The sequence below is a fragment of the Erpetoichthys calabaricus genome, chromosome 13, assembly GCF_900747795.2.
Source record: "Erpetoichthys calabaricus chromosome 13, fErpCal1.3, whole genome shotgun sequence".
Lineage (NCBI taxonomy): Eukaryota > Metazoa > Chordata > Cladistia > Polypteriformes > Polypteridae > Erpetoichthys > Erpetoichthys calabaricus.
Genome location: NC_041406.2, coordinates 38,398,624 through 38,422,395, shown reverse-complemented (window position 1 = coordinate 38,422,395; position 23,772 = coordinate 38,398,624). Strand labels below are relative to the sequence as shown.

Below are 23,772 nucleotides of genomic sequence, written 5' to 3'. Positions count from 1 at the left end.
TCACATTCTAAACACTTACAGTACAATAAAGTAACAGTTCTTAATTAGTATAAAAGTATGTGAGTGTCCTCTGTAATGGGCTGGCATCCTACAGTAAGCAGATTTCCTGTTTTTTTTTAATTAAGTTTGTTAAAAATATTTGGCAATGATATTTTGTATTGATTACGTATAATAGTAAACTGTAATCATGACAGAACCATCTGTATTAAAAAATTGTGTGGCTTCTTACAGGTGATGAAGTTAAACGAAGAATCGCCCCATTTTTTATCTCATTACGATTCTAGAAAGAAAAGAAACAAATGCAAATAATGAGAATTGCAGGTAAAATATTCAACAATCACTTATCTTACTTCTTACACACAACAAGCTACAAAGATCTATGAAGTTCAACAGCATTTCAAAAAAGAAAAATTAATACATTATTAAACTTTAATGCAAGTTCTCAAGGACTCTGTTAGAGCTGACCAGTATCCTAATGTGAATTTCACAGAAGACAACTGTGAAAATGAAGATGCTACTGTATGTGTGGTTAAACAGCAGGTGTCACTCTTCCCTCCCATTACCAAATTTTCACTGTGTGAGAAATACTTTGGATGAGACTGTATGCAAAGTCCGTCCAAAATAGAGGGGACAACCCCAGTGTACTGTGTAACGTGTTGTCAAAGCTTCTCAAATACACCCTGGCTGAACCTCCCCAGGCTGTAACATGGATTTTCATTTCTCTATCAGACTTTCTGTGTGCTTATTAAATTTTTAGAAAAACCTGACCTCTGAACTTGGCTCTAGTTCACAATGTAGTCATTCATTTAACATGTTTATTAATTACAATATATGCATCTGAATACTTAGAAATTAGAATAATCATAAATATAATACACTTCTCTAAAATAATGCACAAAATTTAACTGTAAAATAAACAGATAAAATAGTATACATTTAGAAATAATTTTGACAAGGCATGTCTGTAAGTAAAAAAGTGGGTTGTAAAGTGAATAAAATACTAAGTTGTCAGAAAATTACTAGGACTTATGTTACACAGTATCTCTACATATGGAACTGAACTCTATATTCAGTTTTAACAATAACCCTAAAATAACTTATATCTAAATAATTTTCTACTAAAGTAGTTATACAGCTCTTAAAAAGGGTGTAGCAAGAGTTGTATTCTGAGATGGCCGAATTGCAATATATTGTATGATGCATCTCTAATGTGTATTCATGACAGAATTGTCAATCTCCCTTCGGCTGGCAAAAAGAACACACAATGCTTTGTGGTGATTTTCAGTATTCTATTGTTTGATCAGACTACATAAAGTCTTCAGTTTATGCTTAGGTATTCTCCATCCTCATGAAATTTAAATGTAAGTGTTATATTTGTATGCCTTAAACATATCAATATATTAAACCTTTAAATCCATGCAGTCTAATTCAATGACCCTGCTGCCTGTGTTGAATTCTCTGAACAAAAATATATCCACACTGTTTTGTCCCTGCTACAAAAAAATGAAGTTGCAAAAGAATGCATAATAAAAACAAACTAGCCAACCCGCGGAGTAGCATACGCCGCATAATTATGTATTGATGGGTGATCACTTCCTGAACGACACAGTTGTCCAAATGGGGTGGGTTTGTGGATACCACTGTGAGTGAATGAAAAGATAGACCTCTGGAGAGAGCAACATATAATTGTCCGTGACTGAAAGCGGGATCGTCTGTGACGAAGAAGGCCACGCTGGTGAAAGTTACTTCGTTGGTAGGGATAAGTGTCAGTACTTGTAGATTAAGGTGTAGCGAGTCTTCGTTGTTGACGCTTAATATAGCTTGCGTACTGAGATGTTCCGGAGTCACAGCTGAGAAACACTTTTTTAATGTCTTTTAAGCACAGGGGAAAAAATGAACATGTGAAACATCCGTAATGTAATAAGCCACCAAGAAAAGTAACATTGCAACAATACTATCTACGACCCGATCTCTGTAAACAGAAGTGAAAACAAAATCAAGCCCTGTGTATTCTTTAACTGTCTTGTGGCGCTGTAGTAGTGCTGCTGCTTTGCAGTAAGGAGACTGTGGAAGATTGTGGTTACGCTTGCCGGTTCCTCCCTGTGTGGATAGCGCTTTGAATACTGAGAACACCGCTATATCAATGTAAGGAAGTATTAACAGGAAATTGTCTTTGTGTAATAGTAAAAGGCAAATTATCCGCGACAAACAAACTGTTTTACACGCTGCATACGAACCCGCGGCGTAGTATACGCCGCATAATCACGCCGCTTTTTAAATGTTTTTTAAGCAGAGGGAAAAAAATTAACATTTGCAAAATCCGTAACGCTGCTTTCAGTAAGTACAATGCACACGCGTTTAATTTGTTGGCCACTTTTTGCCAGCCGTCTTTTCTGGTTTGGGCTGCTTTTGCAGTGTTACCGCTTGTGCATATTAAATCTTGAAATCCTTCGAGTAACTAATTAACTAACTAACACCAACCCACCCACACACACAGCTTGTGTGAAACAAATGCGCCCGTACTTTCATAATTTTGTTGCAGCCTATAGTGGAGTCAGGCACAGAGAAGATCAGCTGCTGAGAGAGCGTCTCGACTGTTGCAGGGCCTGCATCGGTGAAGCAGGTGAGACGCTAATGAAACAGAGGCACAGGGTTTATTGGTTTTTAAAGACTGCTTCCTTCATTGTGTTTTAACCTCAGTTTTAAAGGATTGTTTTAAGGATCCCATAGGATACCCTTCGCAAACTGTTTTAGATGCGGGCCGGGGAACAAGGAGTGTTGGTGGGCGGGGAAACGTTTTCTGTGTTCCTGCAGGACCATCTAAGAAGACGCATGTTTGTCGCGGATGCGAATTGCAGTATGTAGCGTGTAAAACAGTTTGCGATGTTGCACGCGGTCGTGCGTCGTAACCGAAAAGTCAACGTGGCTCAGAGCTGCATGTGAACTGTAGCACAAACAAACAGAAATGACGGCGTGTTTTCCGAGGCATTGCGTCCGAGTTGGTGGGCGTGGCTCTGCGAGTTTTCGTCGTATCCAATGGTCTTAGCGTTGGTGGGCATGGCTCCTTCCTGCATGCTTTCATGGGTGTGAGCGTGGCTCCTTCCTGCGTGCTTTCATGGGTGTCTTGACCGCTCTGGCGGCGGCTTAGAGAATTATATATATAGATATTAGAGACTGTGAAATATGTGCCACCTAAATTTTGCTTTTGTATGCTGACAGTTAAATTCTGAATGTGTTTACAAAATGACTTTTTAGGACTGGGCTTTCAATCTTGGACCTCTACAGCACAATGTAGTGGCTAGAGCATTTTTATTTCAAATGACAAGGTTGCTGATTCAACCCCTACCTCTAAGTCACTGTGTGGCTCTAATCAAATTACTTAAGAAGCCTAATTGTAGAAATACTTGGTAAACAAACGTAATGTCTCTTAAATTATTTTTCACATTGACTTGGGTATAAACCTCTGACAAAAAAATACAATGATAGTAATATTTTTTTTATCCTGCCAAACTGTTACTCAGAAGCAATTTCAATGTAACATTCTAAACATAGACGCACTATAAACACAGACTGACAAGGAGTGAGATGAAGAGTAATTTTAAGGATGGATCTATTAAACCTAAACAGTTAATAATATAAGAATAGACAAGACAGCAATGAAGAAGGTCAAATTTAATGTTTAGCGTAATGCTAGGCTTTTCCTGTGAGATGAATCCATCATCTGGTATACTGGGCATAAGAATCTTTTTTCAAAGCTACAGTATTCAAACTCGCACTTTTATAAAAGGGTTAAATATTCATTCAAGTTCTTTTTGTTTGTCATTGTATAATCAAATATTTTTTAAATGACATCTTAAACAACACAGAATTGAATTCTTATCTTTTACATTTCTTTTTATCTGCTGATTCAAAGATAAGAAAAGTGTTAACTGCAGTAAATGTAATTATTAACATTTAAACCTGATCCTTAATTCAAGTAATCTTAATTTTAGAAGATTTCAGACAATTTTAAAAATTGAGATCGGGCACAAACTAAACAAATGATTAAAGAGTTATTTAAAATACATTTCAAAGACCAAACACATCACCACCTCTTGCTGTGTTAGAACAATACAAATACAATAGGTATATATTTGGAGGAAGATATTACCTTCTCTGTAATGTAGAAGTTTGTGCCATCTGCATGCTGCAAAGCAAAGCTATCATAGTTTCCAAGAGACCACCTAAAACATAAATTTGGACAACTCTGTCTTATCTTTTCACAATTCAAATTTTATTAGTAACAGTAAACATGCATGTCTCTAAAAATACACAATGTCATATTCACCATACACATATTTGAAAAAGGTGTTGCCTCCTGATGTTGTCCTGCTTAAACATCTGTGCCATTAGACAAGTTAGTTAGCGACCCACTGTGCACCACAACCCGGGCTAGCCATATAATATAATATTTAAAAAGAAGATTGAGTTCAACCTTTGGCACTAACCTATTACATGAGCAAAGTGATTAACTTACAATGTACTATAACAGAAGAGAATATTTTATAGGAGTCTGTTAAAAAATCCCTTGATGTTTGCAGTCTTTATTATTAACTTTCCAGGATATGAAACTCTAAACTAAAAATAGTGCAGAAGGAGGAAGTAGCACTGATTATAAGGAGAAACAAGAAGCAGTAAGTCTGTCATGCAGCTCCTCGCTGAAGACGGCAAAGGAATATCAAAGGTTGTTTTGGTGTCTATAGTCACTACTCAAAATTCCTGTGCTTCCTGTTTCATTCTTATGTTATTCTGCTGATTAACCACTTTTCTTCACAGAAACAAGAAGGATAATGGAAAGGATGCTAGAGGGTGGACAGCCTGAAAAGCAAAACTGGACTAATGTGCTGTCCCTCAAACAGTGTGAGCAGTTCTGAGGTTGCTTAGGAGACTCTTTAAAGCCAATGGAAGGACCAGTGTACATTAACACCTAGAGCCACTATTTTGAGTTATAACCTGGTGACCATATTGTAGTTATAGGGCTGCCCTGACCCAATAAATAATTCCTGGAATTGTATGGAAGTGACACCAGATGTGGTACTTCCGACAGGCTCAATGAGGCTACAGTTATGGAATCTTTAGTTAAAATATGATCTTTTACAATCTGTTACAAGTAAAAATATTAAATGTTGTTTTAAGCTTAGGCACGTAATTACTAAGACTAAAATGAAGTAAATGAGTAATGAACACCCCCTTAAAAAGTGAGGACAAACTAGTGAGAAAACCTAAACACCCCTATTATGAAGCAGTGATAAGATCAATAGGAAAACCCGCAGGACAACCCTATTAACGAAGCAACGTTTAGAATAATGGAAGAACTGACACGTATACAAAATCACCGGTGTCTGTAATTGATGGGTTAAGATGAAAGAATTCTGCATATTAAGAGTCAGATGATGTGATGTATTAGATAAAGTAATGGTAGTAGAAAAGTGTACAAGACAATGAATTGTTGAATTAATTGCTCACTCCATGAACTGAGACATTTGTGCATATCTATGTGCAAATAAAGAATTGCTCTGTAATATGAACTGGTCTCAGTGAATGACTTCTTTGAAAATAGAGGAAAGTTTTTTTTCCACAACACAGTGAAAAGTTGAGACAAAAGGCAAGCACTTGAGTAGGAGGAAGACAGGCCAGGCGAGAAGCAGGAACAGACAGAAACTGAGAAAAATGAAGGAATTTCTATATACACTGGTGGACCAGCTATCACACAGGTCAGACGGGACGAAGATCTTTATGCATATTTACTGTTCTTGTTAATATAGCAGTTAAATTACTACAAGTACTATAAAAAGAGAAAATTGTTACGCATGTAAAAATGCATGAGATACAGGACTGTTTGGATTTTTTCCTACTGACGCAGGTAGTGGTTTTTTAAATACAATAAAATATTGAACAGTAATTGTTTCTTCTTTTTGACTTTTAAATATTTTTTATCTTGATATAAGCAGCTGAAAGCATAATAAATCATAAAAAGCTTGGTAGGTTTTAAAAAGATACTTAAATGTTCCTACATGGCATTAAAGGAGCACAGAGGGCAGTGATGTGCCAGCCTTATTTTTTCAGAATACAAGAACTACACAACAGCTAAATTATCTTCTAATATCATGCTACTTGTTCACAGTGGAAAAAGTTTTTCCATGTGACATGTCTTTACTACTACTTCTATAGTCTTCAAGTAACATTATATCATGGTATTTTTTCAATAAATACACTAAAATGAAGCAACATTTTGCTTTCACTAAGTTGTTCCTGTGTGGATGTATCCATATACCAGCTTTGTATCATTGGTGTCTGAAATATAATTGTGTATTTAAGCAAAAAAAAAAAAAAAAAAATCACTTGGTTAAGCAGCATTCCATTCACTACACATCAACAAGGCCAAGCAGATATGAAACACCTTTTTAAAAGTTTTATTTTTTGTGTGAAAATACAAATGGCAGTACTAGAAAAATCTGCTACCTGATAACACTTAATTTAGTGGCAAAGCTGCTTTAACTGGGCTTAGTTTAGATGAACTGCTGTGGCTAGCAAAAAAATGTGCTGCAATGTTTAGCTTCTCCAGAAGAATAAGCAGTATGTGACTACTGTGTTGTTCAGGCCACATATAAAACTATTTAGCTTGTGCTATGAAATGCATTTTACTTAGTTACAGATGCTGTATCATAATGCATTAAAAATAGGACATTTAAGCTGGAACATACTGTATATGCTGTACACTGTAAGGTGGTAGACAAAATCCAGAAAACTGACTACAGAAAAAGATACATTTTGATTAGGTAAAAGGAGCATGCCAGTCAGGTGAATAGGTGATGCTAAATTGGCCCCAATGTGTATGTGTGTTCACCCTGTATATGGGCTGGCTCCCTCTCCAGGTGTTGGTCCTGCCGTGTCCAATGTCAGCTAAAATAGGGTCCAGCTTCCCTGCAACACTGCACTGGATAAGCACTCTTTGGAAAATGGATGGATGGATGAACAGATGATGGTCTTGAATGTTTCAGCTAAAGAAAGAAGTGGGACGAAACAGGCGTACAAGAACAGTAACTATTGATCTGAATTGTGTAAACAATATTTGAGACCCGCAAATACATTTTATCAGTTAATATACTTTATAGTGATCTGTTGGCAACAACAATTTACCATTAGCACAATTATCCAGGTTTGGTGCCATTTGCCTGAATCAAGTCAAATGGACAAAGTTGAAGAGCTAAGAACTCAGCAATAGAAAATAAATTCCCCCATGTTCCTATTTTCAGCACAGAACTAGATACAGTATACTACTTCTGAGAATGAGCTATCTTCCTCTGCCTCAACAGATGACTCACTCCCGACCTTAAATCTGAATGAAATGTCAATTTAAGTGCTATTTATCACTCATCTTTAAGCATTTTATCCTTCACCTCCTGCTTAAAAGTGTGTGAGTGTGTAAGTAATCAAAGCTGTGAAATTAATTAACCCTTCTCTACTGAGTGCACCTTGGAAAATACATCTGAGTTCTACAGACATCATCCATATAATGAGAAGACTGCAGTTGCTTCAAATGTAAATCTACTCACCCATCACATACTTCCTTAATAATTGACGATAGTGGTTTTTTCTGAAAAGACAAAAAAATGTTTACACAAGACACATGTTTAGAAACAAATGAACACACACAAATGAATCACATTGTTCATTAAAAGTTGATTATTTAAAACAACCTAATCATGGCTCTTATGATCAAGTTATCACTATAGTAAAACCCAACCAAAAAAAACTGCAAATTCATAATAAACAATCCAGATACACCAGTTATTAAATAATGACAGTAAATGATGCTTAGTGATCCCATCATCCATTTATTTTTGGATCATACGTAGGCAGCAGTGAAATTCAATCAACATTCGATTTGTCACTGTGGTCTAATAAGCTTTGAACTTACATGCTGTAACATTCTTATGAAATGTTACTTGTTCATATATGATATATACAGTATACATAATATTATATATATATAATATATATATATATATATTTATATATATATTTTCATGGCATTCGTAGTCTGAATCACAATCTGATTGTGTGGGTGGTTGAGGTTCGATTCCTGAGAGGGAGTGCAGTGAGTGTGTACACCTGATGAGCCCAGGATTAGGGCGAAACACGTGTCACATACTCTTTGCATTATTTGACAGTAAAACTATTTCAACCATATGTTATATACACACACACACATATATATATATATATACATATATATATATATATATATATATATATACATATATATATACATATATATATATATATATATATATATATATATAAATATAAATAAATATATATATATATATATATATATATATATAAATATATATATATATATATAAATATATATATATATATAAATATATATATATATATATAAATATATATATATATATATATATATATATATATATATATATATATATATATATATAAATATATATATATATATATAAATATATATATATATATATATATATATATAAATATATAAATATATATATACACATATACACACCTGGAAAGGGGTGTGTAGTGCTCCCGATATCTATACAAATGGACGAAGGTCCAAGTCTTTAGAATCCTGGTGCTTCCTGTCTTGCTATATGATTGCGAGACATGGACACTATCCAATGACCTGAGACGAAGACTGGACTCCCTAGATACTGTGTATCTATCCGGAAAATCCTTGGGTACTGTTGGTTTGACTTTGCATCGAATGAGCGGTTGCTCATGGAGTCCTGAATGAGGCACATTACCTGCATTGTGAGGGAGTGTCAGTTACGGTACTACGGTCATGTGGCGCGTTTCCCCGAGGGTGATCCACCTCGTAAGATCCTCGATGTTGGGGACCCGAGTGGCTAGACCAGGCCAAGGGGTCGCCCACATAACGGAAGGTGGGACTGGACCGCGTGTCTGCCTGGGGGGTTGCAAACCGGGATCCCGAGTTGTTTCGTCATGTAATGGGTGCGTCAAACACACTGTACCAGTGCATGCTCCCTAACTTGACTTATACATACATATATATTATATATGTATATTATTTCTATGTATTATTATGACTATTGTTACAATAATGATTTGTTGCTCGCTTTCCCTTTTTATTATATATTCTTGCTTTTTATTTTCACTGTTATGCTTTATGAGTACATATTATTATTATGTACATATTATTTCTTGGGCTGTGCCAGGAAAAACACAAAGAAAGTTCTTTGTTCTCTGAGACTTATAACAAAAGGGGATAAACTCCCAGTTAAGCATGGACTAGTTTGCTGACCAAAAAAATATTATCTTAAAGTTGTTGAAAGTATTACTATACCCTAACATTTCAAAGACCCACAAAAGCTAAACCACAGACACATTTGAACACTGCAACTAAAGCCCTTCTGAACTCTATAACTCCTGAATAGTGGCCCTCTATAAACCTCCATCCTCTAAGATTTTACCTGCTCCAACAGCACCTGGAGAAGAATACATTCAGAGCACAGACAGAACTTAATTTAACCACCAGGGTTTAAACCTACCAATATTCAAAGGGTTCTCCCAGCAGAGCCTGACATGGATTTAACGCTGAATGATTCTTTTAAGATAAAAGTATTACAAAATTATTGTATTTCTTGCTTTGTGATTGGTTTTTGTTGTGTTGTGGTACCCCCATTCCACAATCACACTTCAAGTATGCATAAAATTATAAATACAGTGAAAGAGCTGATGCATTTTTCAAAACTGGAGGTACAGCCATCTCACACCAAGTCATGAGTCATCAGTTGTAAGATATAAGTTATTATGGATTGCAGTATAAGTGAGCTAGCTTGGGAATAAACGTTTGCCAGTAGAGGGATTGTAAGCACACACAGACTCTGGGACAAATTACTACAATGGATACTGGAAAAAAGAAGCTAGAAATGGGAAGGAAGCAAATGTGGTACATAAAAGGTCTACAATAGTAGAGTTTAATGTTCTATATTTGGAGAGAGCAGGTTCAACTTTTCAGATTCAGATAGTCCAGAAATACATAAAATATCAGCCTAGTACTAGATGGACTTCAGAATACCATATGTAGAAGAGAGCGAAGCAACTTATGTTTTGATGCTTCCAGCAAGAAAACTGCATCACTGTAACTTTTCTACACAAACTGTTTTATAGGTAAACATAACTGGAACTATATAAGTGCTGTATGTCAAAGGACTTATCATTTTACCCAAAATGAAAGTAGTGAAAATAAAGGGAAAAAAAAAGTGATGTAACAAGAAAATGACACAGCCCCAATTAACTCATCTTGTTGATCTGCTACAGGCAATCAAAATCAGGTATGAAGTGCCAACAGGCACTCATATCTGCAATTCATCCACTCTAGATTTAATCCAAGCCCAGTGGCTTATTACTGCTACCCCATCCATGGTACTTACAGGTTATATATATGTCCACAGATAATGGCTGTGTTAATGGATAAAATAGAGAAGATAGACATACAAAGCACTCATTGATAATTGGCAGATAAGGGTTTCAGAACTACATGCAAAGGTAAAGAAAGCAAAAACAGAACTAATTACTGACTTTAGAATATATGAAATGAGAATGAATTACTGAATTTCTAATTAAACACTGTGCAACTATAAAACCTTGTGTTATGCAATATTACTTACACACTTACTGGGATTTCATAGAAACTTCAATGAATACAGTTCAATATATTTCCACTCAAAAGCTCCAATATTCCACAGACAGTGGTACTATCTAATTTAATGGTATATGTCAATTTAATTAAATAACCTTTTGCTTCATCAATACCACAGTTAAACACAAAGTGTTTTTAATATCTGAAGATATCATTAATTCGTTAAAATAAAAAATTTAATTTCAGGCATTGAAAAAACACACCTGGCTCACAACTTCACAATCTGGGTCAGATACTCAAATCTGCCCAGGCTGTTTTCCCAAAGACATTTATGATAGGTTAACTGGGAACTCTAAAATGTCCAAGTATAAAGGAATTTAAATATGCTCTGCAATAAGCTGGCATCCTATTCAAAATTGGGTCCTGCTTTGTATCCAAAGCTGCGGCTCCCTCACCCCCTCAATTTTGAACTGGATTAAGTGGGCTTGACAACAGACAGATGGATGTTTACACAGACATTAGTGTTTACTTCATCTGCTCAGTAACATTTGTCAGGCTCTTAGTTAAATGCAGTGTAATGTGTATTTCTAATTGAAATGAGGTAAAAAGACCTGTTTTGCATACAAATACTCCACTGAGACTGTATATCAAATATATGGAGTATTATACATAATACACAAACACACAATACTTTGCAAAAGTATTAGACACCCTTGATTTTTTTGGCATAAACGTTTGCATTTTTATTTTTGGGTTTGACAGCAGAAAACAGCAAGTTTCAGATTTTTAAACATTGTGAAAGATGAACCCCGGGACACAGACAGACAGACACCAAATGTCCAAAAACACACACGTTTATTTCCATCAGCACCTTCCCAATCAATACAGTGCACAAATCACTATCCAGCTCATAGTCCTTTTCCTTCTCTCTGCTTCTTCGGCCGCCTTCACTCCTCCTCATGCAAGCTCCGTCTTACTCCTCCTGACTCCGGCTCATCTAATGGAGTGAGGCGGCCGCTTTTGAGTACCCCGGATGTGCTCCAGGTGCTTCCTGATAGTCTTCTGATGGCACTTCCTGGTGTGGCGGAAGTGCTGTATTAGCACCCGAAAGCACTCCAGGTTTACCTGGAATTACTTTCGGCAGCACTTCCAGTTGTGGCGGAAGTGCTTGAATTCCAGGGCTCCTTAATCCTCTGTGTGCCCCCTGGCGGTGGCCACGGGCCCCAACAGGGATGATTCCCAGCTCTGTTCCCGTGGTCCCCATGCAGTACAGGATGGCTGCCATCTCGTGGCACAGGGGAGGGATTGTCCCTCTTGTGGCCCTTCCAGGCGTCCCATCTGGGTAGGGTCCCCAGCCATCCACCACAACATACATTTAAAAAAAATTAAACATTACACAGAAATAATTTCATTTTCTTAAAGAAAGTAAAATACTAAGCAATACACCTCCTCCTGATTACCTTATACAGTAGGTCTCTAGCCCAGCTCATGATTAATCAAAGGTAAAAAACTGGTGCTTATGATCAATGACAGAATGGGCTGGTGCAGAAAGAATTAAGCTAGACAGTCATAATAATAGGTGGGGGTATGGCAGATGTGACAGATTAACCTTTAAATTATTAATTCTTACACTATGTCAAGAGTGAGTACAGCAACAAGACACAAAGTGGTCATTCTACATCAACAAGGTCTCTCCCAAGCAAAACTTTAAAGGCAGGCAACAGTTTCAAGATGTGCTATCCAAACTCTTCTGTGGAAGCACAGGGAAACAGATTTAGGCTAAGGACTAATAATGCAGTGGTCGTCCACAGAAACAGAGTGTAGCAGAAATGAGATGCATCAAACTGACATCCCTTTCGAATAAGAAGGCATCCAAAACTGAAACCTGCTCAAAGACACCAGTATAACCAAAGTATACTCCTCTACAGTATGGAGATGCCATGTTAAAAGTCTTCAAAAAGTTGCAACCAGAAAGCTATTCCTTAAAAATGGAAAAACAACAAGAGCCTGACCTACACACAAAAACACAAGAATTGGAGTTCTACGCAATGGCAGAAAATGCTCTAGACTGACGATTTAAAATTTGAAATTTTTGGCTCATACAGAAGGCAGTTTGTCTGGGGTAGACGCGGAGTGTTGAGGTTCTCTGCAGATTTTTGGATGAAAATGGAGTTTGTGATCTGGTCAGAATTTAAAGGAATCACCAATTTTGTGAATTAAATATGGATTTCCATTCATCATGCAATACCATCAGGGAGGTGTCTGATTGGTCTCAACTTCATACCACATCAGGAAAGTGACCATAAACATACATTCAATGTCACAAATAACTATAGTCAGCAGAAAGAAGAACAAGGAGTTCTGAAACAGATGGTATGACCTCCACAGAGCCCTGATCACAACATGAGTGATGCTGTATAGGATAACCTGGAGAGGCCAAAGCAAACAAGGCAACAGCCAAAGTCCCCAGAAGTACTGGGACAAGTTGTTCAAGAGTCGTGGAACAAAGTACAAGGCCATTTTCTTAGATAGATAGATAGATAGATAGATAGATAGATAGATAGATAGATAGATAGATAGATAGATAGATAGATAGATAGATAGATAGATAGATAGATAGATAGATAGATAGATAGATAGATAGATAGATAGATAGATAGATAGATAGATAGATAGATAGATAGATAGATAGATAGATAGATAGATAGATAGATAGATAGATAGATAGATAGATAGATAGATAGATAGATAGATAGATAGATAGATAGATAGATAGATAGATACTTTATTAATCCCAATGGGAAATTCACATTCTTCAGCAGCAGCATACTGATACAATAAATAATATTAAATTATATAAGATCAGTGCAACTAAGAGTACTTTACTTTCTTACTGTTTACTGCTGTTTTTAGTATTTTTTTTAGTTTTCTGAAAGCATATCAGCATTACAGATTTCAGCATGTGCCTAAAACCTTTGCATAGAACCGTATACATACAGTCATGTGAAAATGTAAGTACACTTCACAATTTTTTTTTAAATTTTTTAACATAAGGACACATCAAGCTTTGATCTTCATTTAAAGAGTATTTAAAGATGAATCTATAATAATAAAAGGCAAAGACCTCACTGACTGACTCACTCACTCACTGACTGACTGACTGACTCATCACTAATTCTCCAACTTCCCGTGTAGGTGGAAGGCTGAAATTTGGCAGGCTCATTCCTTACAGCTTACTTACAAAAGTTAGGCAGGTTTCATTTCGAAATTCAAAGCGTAATGGTCATAACTGGAACATATTTTTTGTCCATACACTGTAATGGAGGAGGTGGAGTCACGTATCGCGTCATCACGCCTCCTACGTAATCACGTGAACTAAAAACAAGGAAGAGATTTACAGCACGAGTCACACGCGGGAACGAAGGTAAATGACGTTAATTTTTGACTGTCTTTTAATACTGTGTAAGCATACATATTAACACATGTGCAAATAAACGTGTGCATTTACGGGGTGATTTCTCAGGCTTAAAAGCTCACCTTTTATCAAACGCGGGAACAAAGGTAACTGACGTTGTTCACTGTCTTTTAATACTGTGTAACCATACATATTAACACATGTGCAATTAAACGTGTGCATTTACGGGGTCATTTCTCAGGCTTAAAAGCTCGCCTTTTACTAAAAAGGTAAATGCAAAACTATTTTCAATCAGTTTATTGAAACGCTCCCGTTAAGGATTGCAATAACATATTCGCGAGATAAAAGAACGAAGTAGGGGGAAATGGAGGAACAGCTGCAAACAGCGAAGAGCAAAAAATTAATTAAACAATTGAGAACGGAGCGAGTTAAGCATACAAGCATGTTCATAAGGGAAACAAAGCACGGTGTAAAACGTAAGTTTAAATTAAGTTTATAGAAACGCTCCCGCTGCGGATTGCAACAACATATTCGCGAGATAAAAGTTTAATGAGAAGACACGAGGTATAAACGAACTACACGCCGTGGCGCAACGTTAGGGGCAACAGTTTCAACCATTCTATGATCTGCTTCTCGCAACTGAAAGACGGCACATGGCGGATGTTAGCCCACTTGCTGACCGCAACGTTAGGGGCTTCAACTATGGCGCTGACGCCACATCTCAGTGCCAACACTTTGCAGACTGTACTTAAAAGACACGCCCTCCTCACTGGACAGTTAAAAACACCAATCAAACTAACGATGACATCAAGTATTACCCAATCCAAAGTAGGAAAGGAGGCATCTTCATAAAATGCGTGTGGGATGATTTGCATGAGACGCTGCTTTAAAAAAAAAATGATAAAAAAAATACAGGATAAATCCCGTCCAGTATTGATTCAAAACGGGACGCGCAATTTATGTGAATGTATGTATGTATATATCTATGTCTATATATATATATATATGTAGATATGTAAATTTGTATATGTATATATATGTTTATGTGGATGTGTATATACGTATGTATATGTACATATGTGTATATGTACATATGTATATATATATGTATATATATGTTTATGTGTGTGTGTGTGCATATTATATATATAAAAGACAGCAACACTCATAACAATGACAACACAATTACATTGACAATCATGTTACGTTATTTTTAAAATGTTTCCTTTACTTTTTCATAACCTCTTTAACACACTACTTCTCCGCTGCGAAGCGCGGGTATTTTGCTAGTGTGATGTAATTGGAAAAAAGAAAGTAATGAAAATTTGACCTTGCCATTTCTGTTAGTGGAAAAGGTTAAGTACACCCTTGGCTCAAATATCTGGTATTGCTCCCTTTTGCAGAAACAACCTGAAGTAGGCATTTCCTATAACTTTCCACCAGTCTCTGACATTGACAGGAAGAAAGTTTTGCCCACTTCTCCATGCACAATTCTGTCAGCTGGGCAATGTTTGAGGGGTGTATTTTGTGCACAGATGATCTCACATTATCCTCCAGCAGGCAGAATGAAGACTTTATAGTGGATTCTGTGATTGTGAGCTGCCCAGGCTCAGTTCAAATGCCTCCAAAGCATCTTGATGGGATTCAGATCTGGGCTTTGACTTTCTTTCTTTTCAGCCATTAATTGGTGGATTTATTGGTATGTTTATGGTCACTGTCATGTTGCAAGGTCCACTTTCGACTGAGTTTCAGTCATCTAACAGGTGGTCTCACCTTATCCTTGAGCACTCTTTTTGTACAATAAAAAATCCATAGCAGATATCATTATGGTGAGTTGCCCAGGCCCTAATCCAGAAAAGCAGCCTCAAACAGTAACATTTCCTCCACCATGTTTTATAGCTGTTATCAGGTTCTTCTGGTCAAATGCTCCCTTTGGTTGTCACCAAACATTATTCTGGTATTGGGGCCAAATAGCTATCTTTACCCCATCTGTCAAGAACATATTGTTCCAGGAGTCTTGGTCTTTGCCTATATATTCATGGGCAACCTTTAGTCTTACCCTGATGTTCTTTCTGACCAGCAAAGGTTTCCTCCTGGCACATCTAATATTTAGATGTAATTTGTGCAGCCTCTCAGACCAAACTTGCTTGTGTAGCATGGCCTGGATAAGATGGAAGATGTTTGAAGTCTTCTCCACTTCACTTCACTTCACTCCACTTCCATTCTAGACAGTAGAATGGTTGATTTCCAGTTGTTTGGTGATCTTTTTAAACCTCTTCCCAGACTCACTGACATCTACAGTATAAACCTTCTTTCTGGAGGCTTCATAGACTTTCTTCGATCTAGGCAAGGCAATAATACACACTTCAAGAGCAAAGTGCAAACAAAACTAAATGTCTGAGGTTGAAATAATACAGCTTCAGACAAGATCCTATTTAACGATGTTCTAATCATTTGCACGTGATTCTAATTGTAGTTATTTGAGGAAATTATCAACGTTGGGCTGGACTTATATTATCCACATGTGAAATTTATATTTGTGCTTATTTAAAATACACAAGGAGCTATAAACTGTAAATGTGTCATGATATTTATTATACATCACCATTATCTACAAATACTGTTTAATTGAAGATCAGATCTTGATATGTCCACAAGTTAAAAAAGACAAAACACTTCGTGTGCACTTTTTTTCATATGACTGTACTCTGAATTTGAACTGCAGCAACACAAAATTAATTACTAAAAAAATTTTGAATTTTTATTGATCGTGACTGAAGTTAACACTTCCACAGTTCGATTAACAAATGTGCTACCTGCAGTGGAGTACCCTGGGAAACTAGGGATTAAAGTATATCCTGTGCATGACTATTACATGAAAATGTCCTAAACAAAAGGATCCCACTTTTCCTAACCATGAATTTTGTTCAGTAAATCAAGTTTTTTTTCCTTTTGTGGCATTCTTTAACACACCATCTTAAATAGACAGACAGATGGACAAACTCCTTTAAATTCTACTAAAGAATACATTATGACTATAAAAAATAATAAGTTGTCTAAGTTTCTTCTTTCAATATCATTGCAGTACTCCCAAAAGCTTTTAGGAAAAAAATGAGCAGCAGGAGGTAATTGCAACATAAATATTCTTTTAAAGGCAAAACAGTAAACAATAAATCAGACTGCACAGAGAAACAGAGAGGCATTCTGCTGTAGTTTAAATAATACAGAAGCTCATATCTGACTTGTCACTTTATAGATTCTTGATATTGTGTAGGTCACATTGAAGCTATGCTCAAATAACACAGATTTAGAGCTTTATTATTTGACTCATTTTGGATGACAAAACATTTCACCAAAAATATAACAACAAGGTCAGGTATTATATTTTTATTTCCCAAGATTTTCTAAGTCATAAATGGTTTGGTTCTTTTGTGAATTTAAAGAACAGATTTACCTGAAAACCTGCCACTATACTGTTATCTTGCAAGTATGCTTATCTGTAGATATATTTTAATTAAAGCCATCTTATACCAAATCAAGTAACCTAATACCTATAAAAAGATTGATGCTAGTGTCATTCCAAAAAAATATTCTAAGTGCTCACAACATCATGGTTCTCACTGCCAGATGCATTATATTTAGATCCATACAGTACCATCCTCCCCTCCATTTATCCCTTTTCTAATTTTCTTAATTTAATGCAGGGTTGCAAGATCCTTACAGCTCTGATCAGGGCTGCTAAGGAAGGCCTTGAATGTCTCAAGCAGCTATTATCCTCTTTTATAACTGTCCATCCTGACAGGCTGCATGGGGTGCTGGTAGGGCAGCAGTTCAGCTACGGTCCACAAGGCATTTCAGAGACTGAAAACTTAGCAGATCATGTATACTGTATATGTATATACAGTATGTGTAACATACTACGCTCTTCTGGGGCTTCCTCCTGACCCGACAGCAGCAATAGATCGCCTCACAGAAAACATTAAATTTATGATATTCCAGCTCTCTGCACATTTACAATTCTTAGATTTATACTTGATATTACTTTCATGATGAAATGCATTAAAATATGTATGTTACATTTTACAGATAAATCGTTAACTTTGTTTAAATAATGAATACTGTTAATAGTTACACATATGGGGTGGCACAGTGGCAGAGTGGTAGCGCTGCTGTCTTGCAGGGAGTCCCATCCCTTGTGATCCCTGCCTGGATTTTGCATGTTTTCCTGGTGGGTTCCTATAGTGTGATCAGTTTTCCGTCCAAAGACACGAAGGTTTGGGGATTTGGTGAAGCTACAATGACGTTAGTGTATTTGTGTGCTTGTGTTCACCTTGCGATGAGCTGATGCCCCACCCAGGGATTTTGTTTCTGTCAAGCACCAATGCTGCTGGAATGGGCGCATCCCCGAATTGATGGATGTAATCGTTAAACATCCTTATCAGAGATATTGTGGCAAGGTGTCCTTGGAATTTAATGGATGTTTCGGGCACATGCGTCACATCACGTGAAGTATAAACCTGGCCTTAGGCGCTTTACTTTTCAGCTGACGATCTTGACTAGGGCTTATTTTGGGGGCAGGGCTTAAATTACAGAGCAGCCTGAAAATCATGCTAGGGCTTATTTTTGGGGAAACACAGTGTGTATATATATATATATATATATATATATATATATATATACAGTATATACTCATCACGAAATCTCCCAAACCATGAGGTCTTGAAATTTGGAATGTAGGTTACCCTTGGCCCATAGGTGCTCGCTAAGAAACGGTTTTAAACGTTTTGTGGTCCAAGCACGAAATGTCTTATAGTTTTTTAGACCTGTTTGTATGTCTGTCCACTTTTCACACGAGAACTACTTAATGGATTTACATCGGGTTTTTTCTATAATTTGCTTGAACATACCATTGATTTTGCGACTTTCTCATTGTGCTAAGAATCATAGTTCACCTGTGGTACTGATTTATTATTGCGAATCCGAGAGAGACTCATCGGGATGCGGGGACGGGGGCAGGGCCCTCCTCACGCGTCTGCCCCGGGGCGTAACCTTAACTCTGCTTAGTTAGCGAATGAGAGAATTACTTAACGGATTTAGATCTTTTTATCTATAATTTGCTTGAACATTCCGGTTGATTTTGCGACTTCTCTCATTGCGCTAAGAATCACAGTTCGCTAGCAGGAGCAATATATTCGCGCTAATCCGAGACATAGGCTGCAGGCCAAGGGGAAGGGGAAGAGTGACTTTAAGAGCAGAGAGCTGAGCAGGGCCCTCCTCATTGTCCTGTTTCACTAATGCGGGGGATGGCTAGTACACACACATACATACATACATATTATATATACACAAAAAATATAAAACTAGCTTTTATTATTTTTACTATTAATGATTGATTGATAGAATAATGACTAACTGATTTTAGAAATACATACGCTCACCAATTATATGTTACACACCCTAAGCACTGTTTTTTTTTTAAATTAGCAAGGCTAAAGTTTTTTTTTATTTTATTTTTTTTTTACTTTGAACATTAAATGGCAAAAGTAATCCCTTTCATTGACCAAAGTTCTTCAGTTAACTGCAGTAAGGAGCTGTATAAAATACACTGGAATGTAAAGAAAAACAGCAACAGTATGGTTATCTATAGAGTTTGATCACACTTAAAGATTCAAGGATTAATCTATCATGCATGAAATGTACTGGTAATTTAGGGCTAGGAACTAAAAGGATGAGTCAAGTGAAGACAGGGGTGGTATGGGTGACTTTGGTACACTGTAAACTGTAGACAGTTTAATATCTCCAACAGATTTACACAAATAGCAAGGCAGGCCTGTAAAAACTAGGTCTTCTTTTGACTGATTTTACAGACTGCTCACAAGACTCCAAACGCTTAACAGAAAATGGCAAAAGTGGCTCCTGAATCAAGGACTCATTCCTGGGTGGTTTGGAGGAATAACCCAGTACAGATTACAAATTAAGTACAGAGTAAAAGACAGAGAGTGAGCTTTGTTAGTATAAGACTTGACATTAAATAAATAGAGAACAATACAAAGCAAACACTGCACAGTAAAATACTTCATGCACATAATAATCATTTTCTCTTGCACAGTGTTAGTCCACTAAATAAAGAAGGAACTTGCTTCTGCATTCTTTTTTTTTTGTTACAGAACTTTTTCATACATAAGCCTTAGTAAATATGATATCAAAAATCCCACAGTAACAGGAGTCTGCCTTTACATAAATGACTTTAATGATTTGTTATTCTGCCTCTATACACATAAAGAACTGCTTCAATCTGATGCCAGGGGCAGTTTATTCCATGTCAGTTACTTTACAAGATGACAGATAAAATTCAATTCAGCCATTCCTTATTCCTTTCCCATTTACTGTAACTGTTGAAGATAATGCCATCCAGTACACCTATTAAGGAGCATACAGTGATCACTGGTTTCATTATGTACAGCAATCAGAGTCAAAAGACATTTTCAAGATTTGATAGAGTAATAAGATCTTACATACTTCCACTTGGTTACTTTTGTTGGCTGATGTTCAGGGCTAGAAACTGAAGCTTTGAAAATATAATGCCAAAAAGTTAATCAATAATACAAGTTGATGAATGATACTGTATACTGTAAATGTACATGATGAAAAAACTGCAATGTGCAGCAAAGAATAAAAACACTGTCTACAATACAATTAAAATGTTTAATCTGTGGATTATCTTCTGAATAGGTGGAAAGAGAAAGTATCACTCAATTTCTATTGTATGCTCTTGATTGTTGCTTTATGGAAGATTTAATGAAAAGTTATAACTTAGTGTGTATTATTCTCCATTTATTTAATGTCAGATCTTACACTAGCAAAGCTCCTTCACTCCTTATACTTTCAACAATTGGTCAACTTCATAATAAATATAAGTTTGAATTGATGAAGTAACTCAAAGATTTCCTTCTTACCTAATGTATAAAAATTAACTTGTGTGGTGTTATTTTCTTAGGCTTTGTCCACAGTATTATATTTTCACTTAAACATAATGTTTTTAAGCAAAAACAATCTCTGTCCACACTAGTGTTTTCACATCGTTTATGAGTATCTCTTTCCACACTAACACAGCCAAAAATACAAATGACATACACATATTACCTATACAGGGCTTGTGCAATCAACAGAAAAATCCTTGAAGAGATAGTAACACCCCCAGCCACAAAATTTAGTATAATCTGAAAGCTGTAACAGCTGGTAAATTATTTGTCTTCTACACATGTATGCAGTATTCAAACTGTACAAAACACAAATTGGATGCACACATGTAAACAACAAAACAAAACGCCATGGAAAACAACTATACTATACCTGCCATGTTGGAATATGGTTTTCTTCTGTGAAGTGTGACCAATCAGGGAATGAGACATTGTAAGTTTACAGGTGTGGAGAACATTTTAAAAATTTCAGTTTTCAGGGGTTAAAAACACTGGTGTAGGCTAAAACAGAGACTAATGTCTGAGTTTTTAAAGCAAAAAGGTAGTAGTGTGAACATAGCCTTAATTCTCCAGGGGCTATTGAAGAATATCAAAGAATGATAAATACAGTTTATACTGCATGAAGGCACTGATGTTTTAATGGTATACGCTTTTTATTGTATAATCTTCACCCAATCAAATACCATGCAACTGAGTTTATTATGGCAATAAAGCAAATAAATCCACTGCTTGGCACTGCTTTCAGACTACAGTAATCCTTTGCTATATTGCGCTTCGACTTTCGCGGCTTCACTCTATCGCGGATTTTATATGTAAGCATATCTAAATATATAACGCGGATTTTTCCCTGCTTCGCGGGTTTCTGCGGACAATGGGTCTTTTTACTTCTGGTACTTGCTTCCTCCGTTGGTTTGCCCTGTTGATTTCATACAAGAGATGCTATTGGCGGATGGCTGAGAAGCTAACCAATCAGAGCACGCAGTTAAGTTCCTGTGTGCTGCTGATTGGCTCAGCGACGGAGTGCTACATTAACCAGGAAGTCTCATCTCACTCATTCAGCATTAACGTGCTCCTTCTACTGCTTCAGGGGCCGTGTCCAAGTGCCAACAGAAGATGCAAATGATTGCAGAAAAGGTAAAAGTTTTGGATATGTTGAAGGAAGGGAACAGCTACAGCACTGCAGGACACCATTACAGCATCAATGAGTCCACGATTCTTTTTATTTAAAAAGGAGGAAAAGCAGATAAGATCTACGGCCGCAGTGTCCTTTAACCAGGGCGCAAAACGAGTTGCAAGTGGACGTGATAAGGCAGTAGTCTGGATGGAATCTGCTTTAGGGATTTGGATTGAAGAGTGCTGGAAGAAGAACAACGGCGGTGCTACACTGTCGCCTGAAGAGGCTCCTTTAGAAGAGCTGTAACGCTTTCCTTTGTTGTGCAGTAAAATTAAACTCATCGTTATCGGATAAGTCGTCGTGTCATTGTTGGTGAGTAACCATAATTAATTATCTACGTACAATACTTATTACATGGACATAGTTTAGTGTCACTGTACACACATTTTACTGTATACAATTTTTCTTGCATTGTACGTATTTATTGCTGGTGGCCTGTCTGTCGTAATGGCTGTAACATATGTGATATCGGAGACGCTCGATATCTTTAAAATAATATTTAGGTTTTACTATATATAAACTGTGTTTACATACATAATTTCAACAAATCTTACCTAATATCTAAGAGAATACAAAGGGTTTATGCTGTATAATTGTACGGGAAATGTTTATAATAGTGTGGGAGAGTTTATAAGGGCTTAAAATATATAAAACGAACCATATGAACATATGGTTTCTACTTCGCGGATTTTCACCTTTCGCGGGGGGTTCTGGAATGCAACCCCCGCGATGGAGAGGGATTACTGTATCTTTATATTACATTTTTTCATAAAACATCTACGCATAGCACTAAACAAAAGAAAAACTTTTCTGCCTTGATATGCATCCAATCATTCTTCTAGGCAAGAAACTCTATTTTTGTTTTCAGTACTTCTCATGGTTCAGCAGCTCTTCTTATCTAAAAAAGGTTTGTTTTGTGTGTTTGTTTCAGATGCTATTTTTGTCTCGTTGTTAACCCTTTAGTAGTCACAATACTAACTTTAATTTTTCACTGTCGGCTACATTATTGCCTAAAATTCCATAAATATAAAGAAACCTAAAGCAGATCTCTAACTACTGCTATTTAACACATAGTAGCTTTAAGATATATAAAGCCATCACAAACCTTTCTCTAGTGTTCACTCACATATAGGTCCGTAGGCTTAACGCACCAAAAATGAGGAAAAGGTAAAGTGTGCTTAAGAACAACAGACTACTGAATCAAGTACATGGAGTAGAAATCATGACAACTTTTAAAAGGGAACTAAGGTACACTAACAACTTACCTATTAGTTAAACAGACAAATTTGACTAGCCTGAATGATGTTCAATTTCACTTGCTTGTGAAACGACTTATGTTATTATATAGCTAAGAGCATGTTTAATGTCATGCTTGCATAACATGCACTATCACTCCACAGTCAAAGTGATCTGTCAGTGATTACATCCTACATACATAATCTGCAAAATGTAGTTTTCCATTGCTAGCCATACTCCGTGTTAGTTCATCATCTGAACAGTGTCCTTTTTAGAAAACATC

At 36.5% G+C, this 23,772-nt stretch overlaps 1 protein-coding gene across 4 annotated transcripts in view; it reads right to left on the bottom strand.

Annotated features, from left to right (window-relative positions):
* elmo1 (engulfment and cell motility 1 (ced-12 homolog, C. elegans)) overlaps positions 1-23,772 on the bottom strand; it is a 516,270-nt gene that overhangs the window by 312,604 nt on the left and 179,894 nt on the right. For all 4 annotated transcript variants that reach the window (XM_051935959.1, XM_028818136.2, XM_028818137.2 and 1 more), the window contains exons 4-6: positions 7,596-7,636; positions 4,151-4,223; positions 230-280 (exon numbers count right to left, since the gene is read on the bottom strand). In XM_051935959.1, coding sequence (XP_051791919.1) covers positions 230-280; positions 4,151-4,223; positions 7,596-7,636 — 165 coding nt within the window. The remainder of the gene's footprint in view (positions 1-229; positions 281-4,150; positions 4,224-7,595; positions 7,637-23,772) is intronic.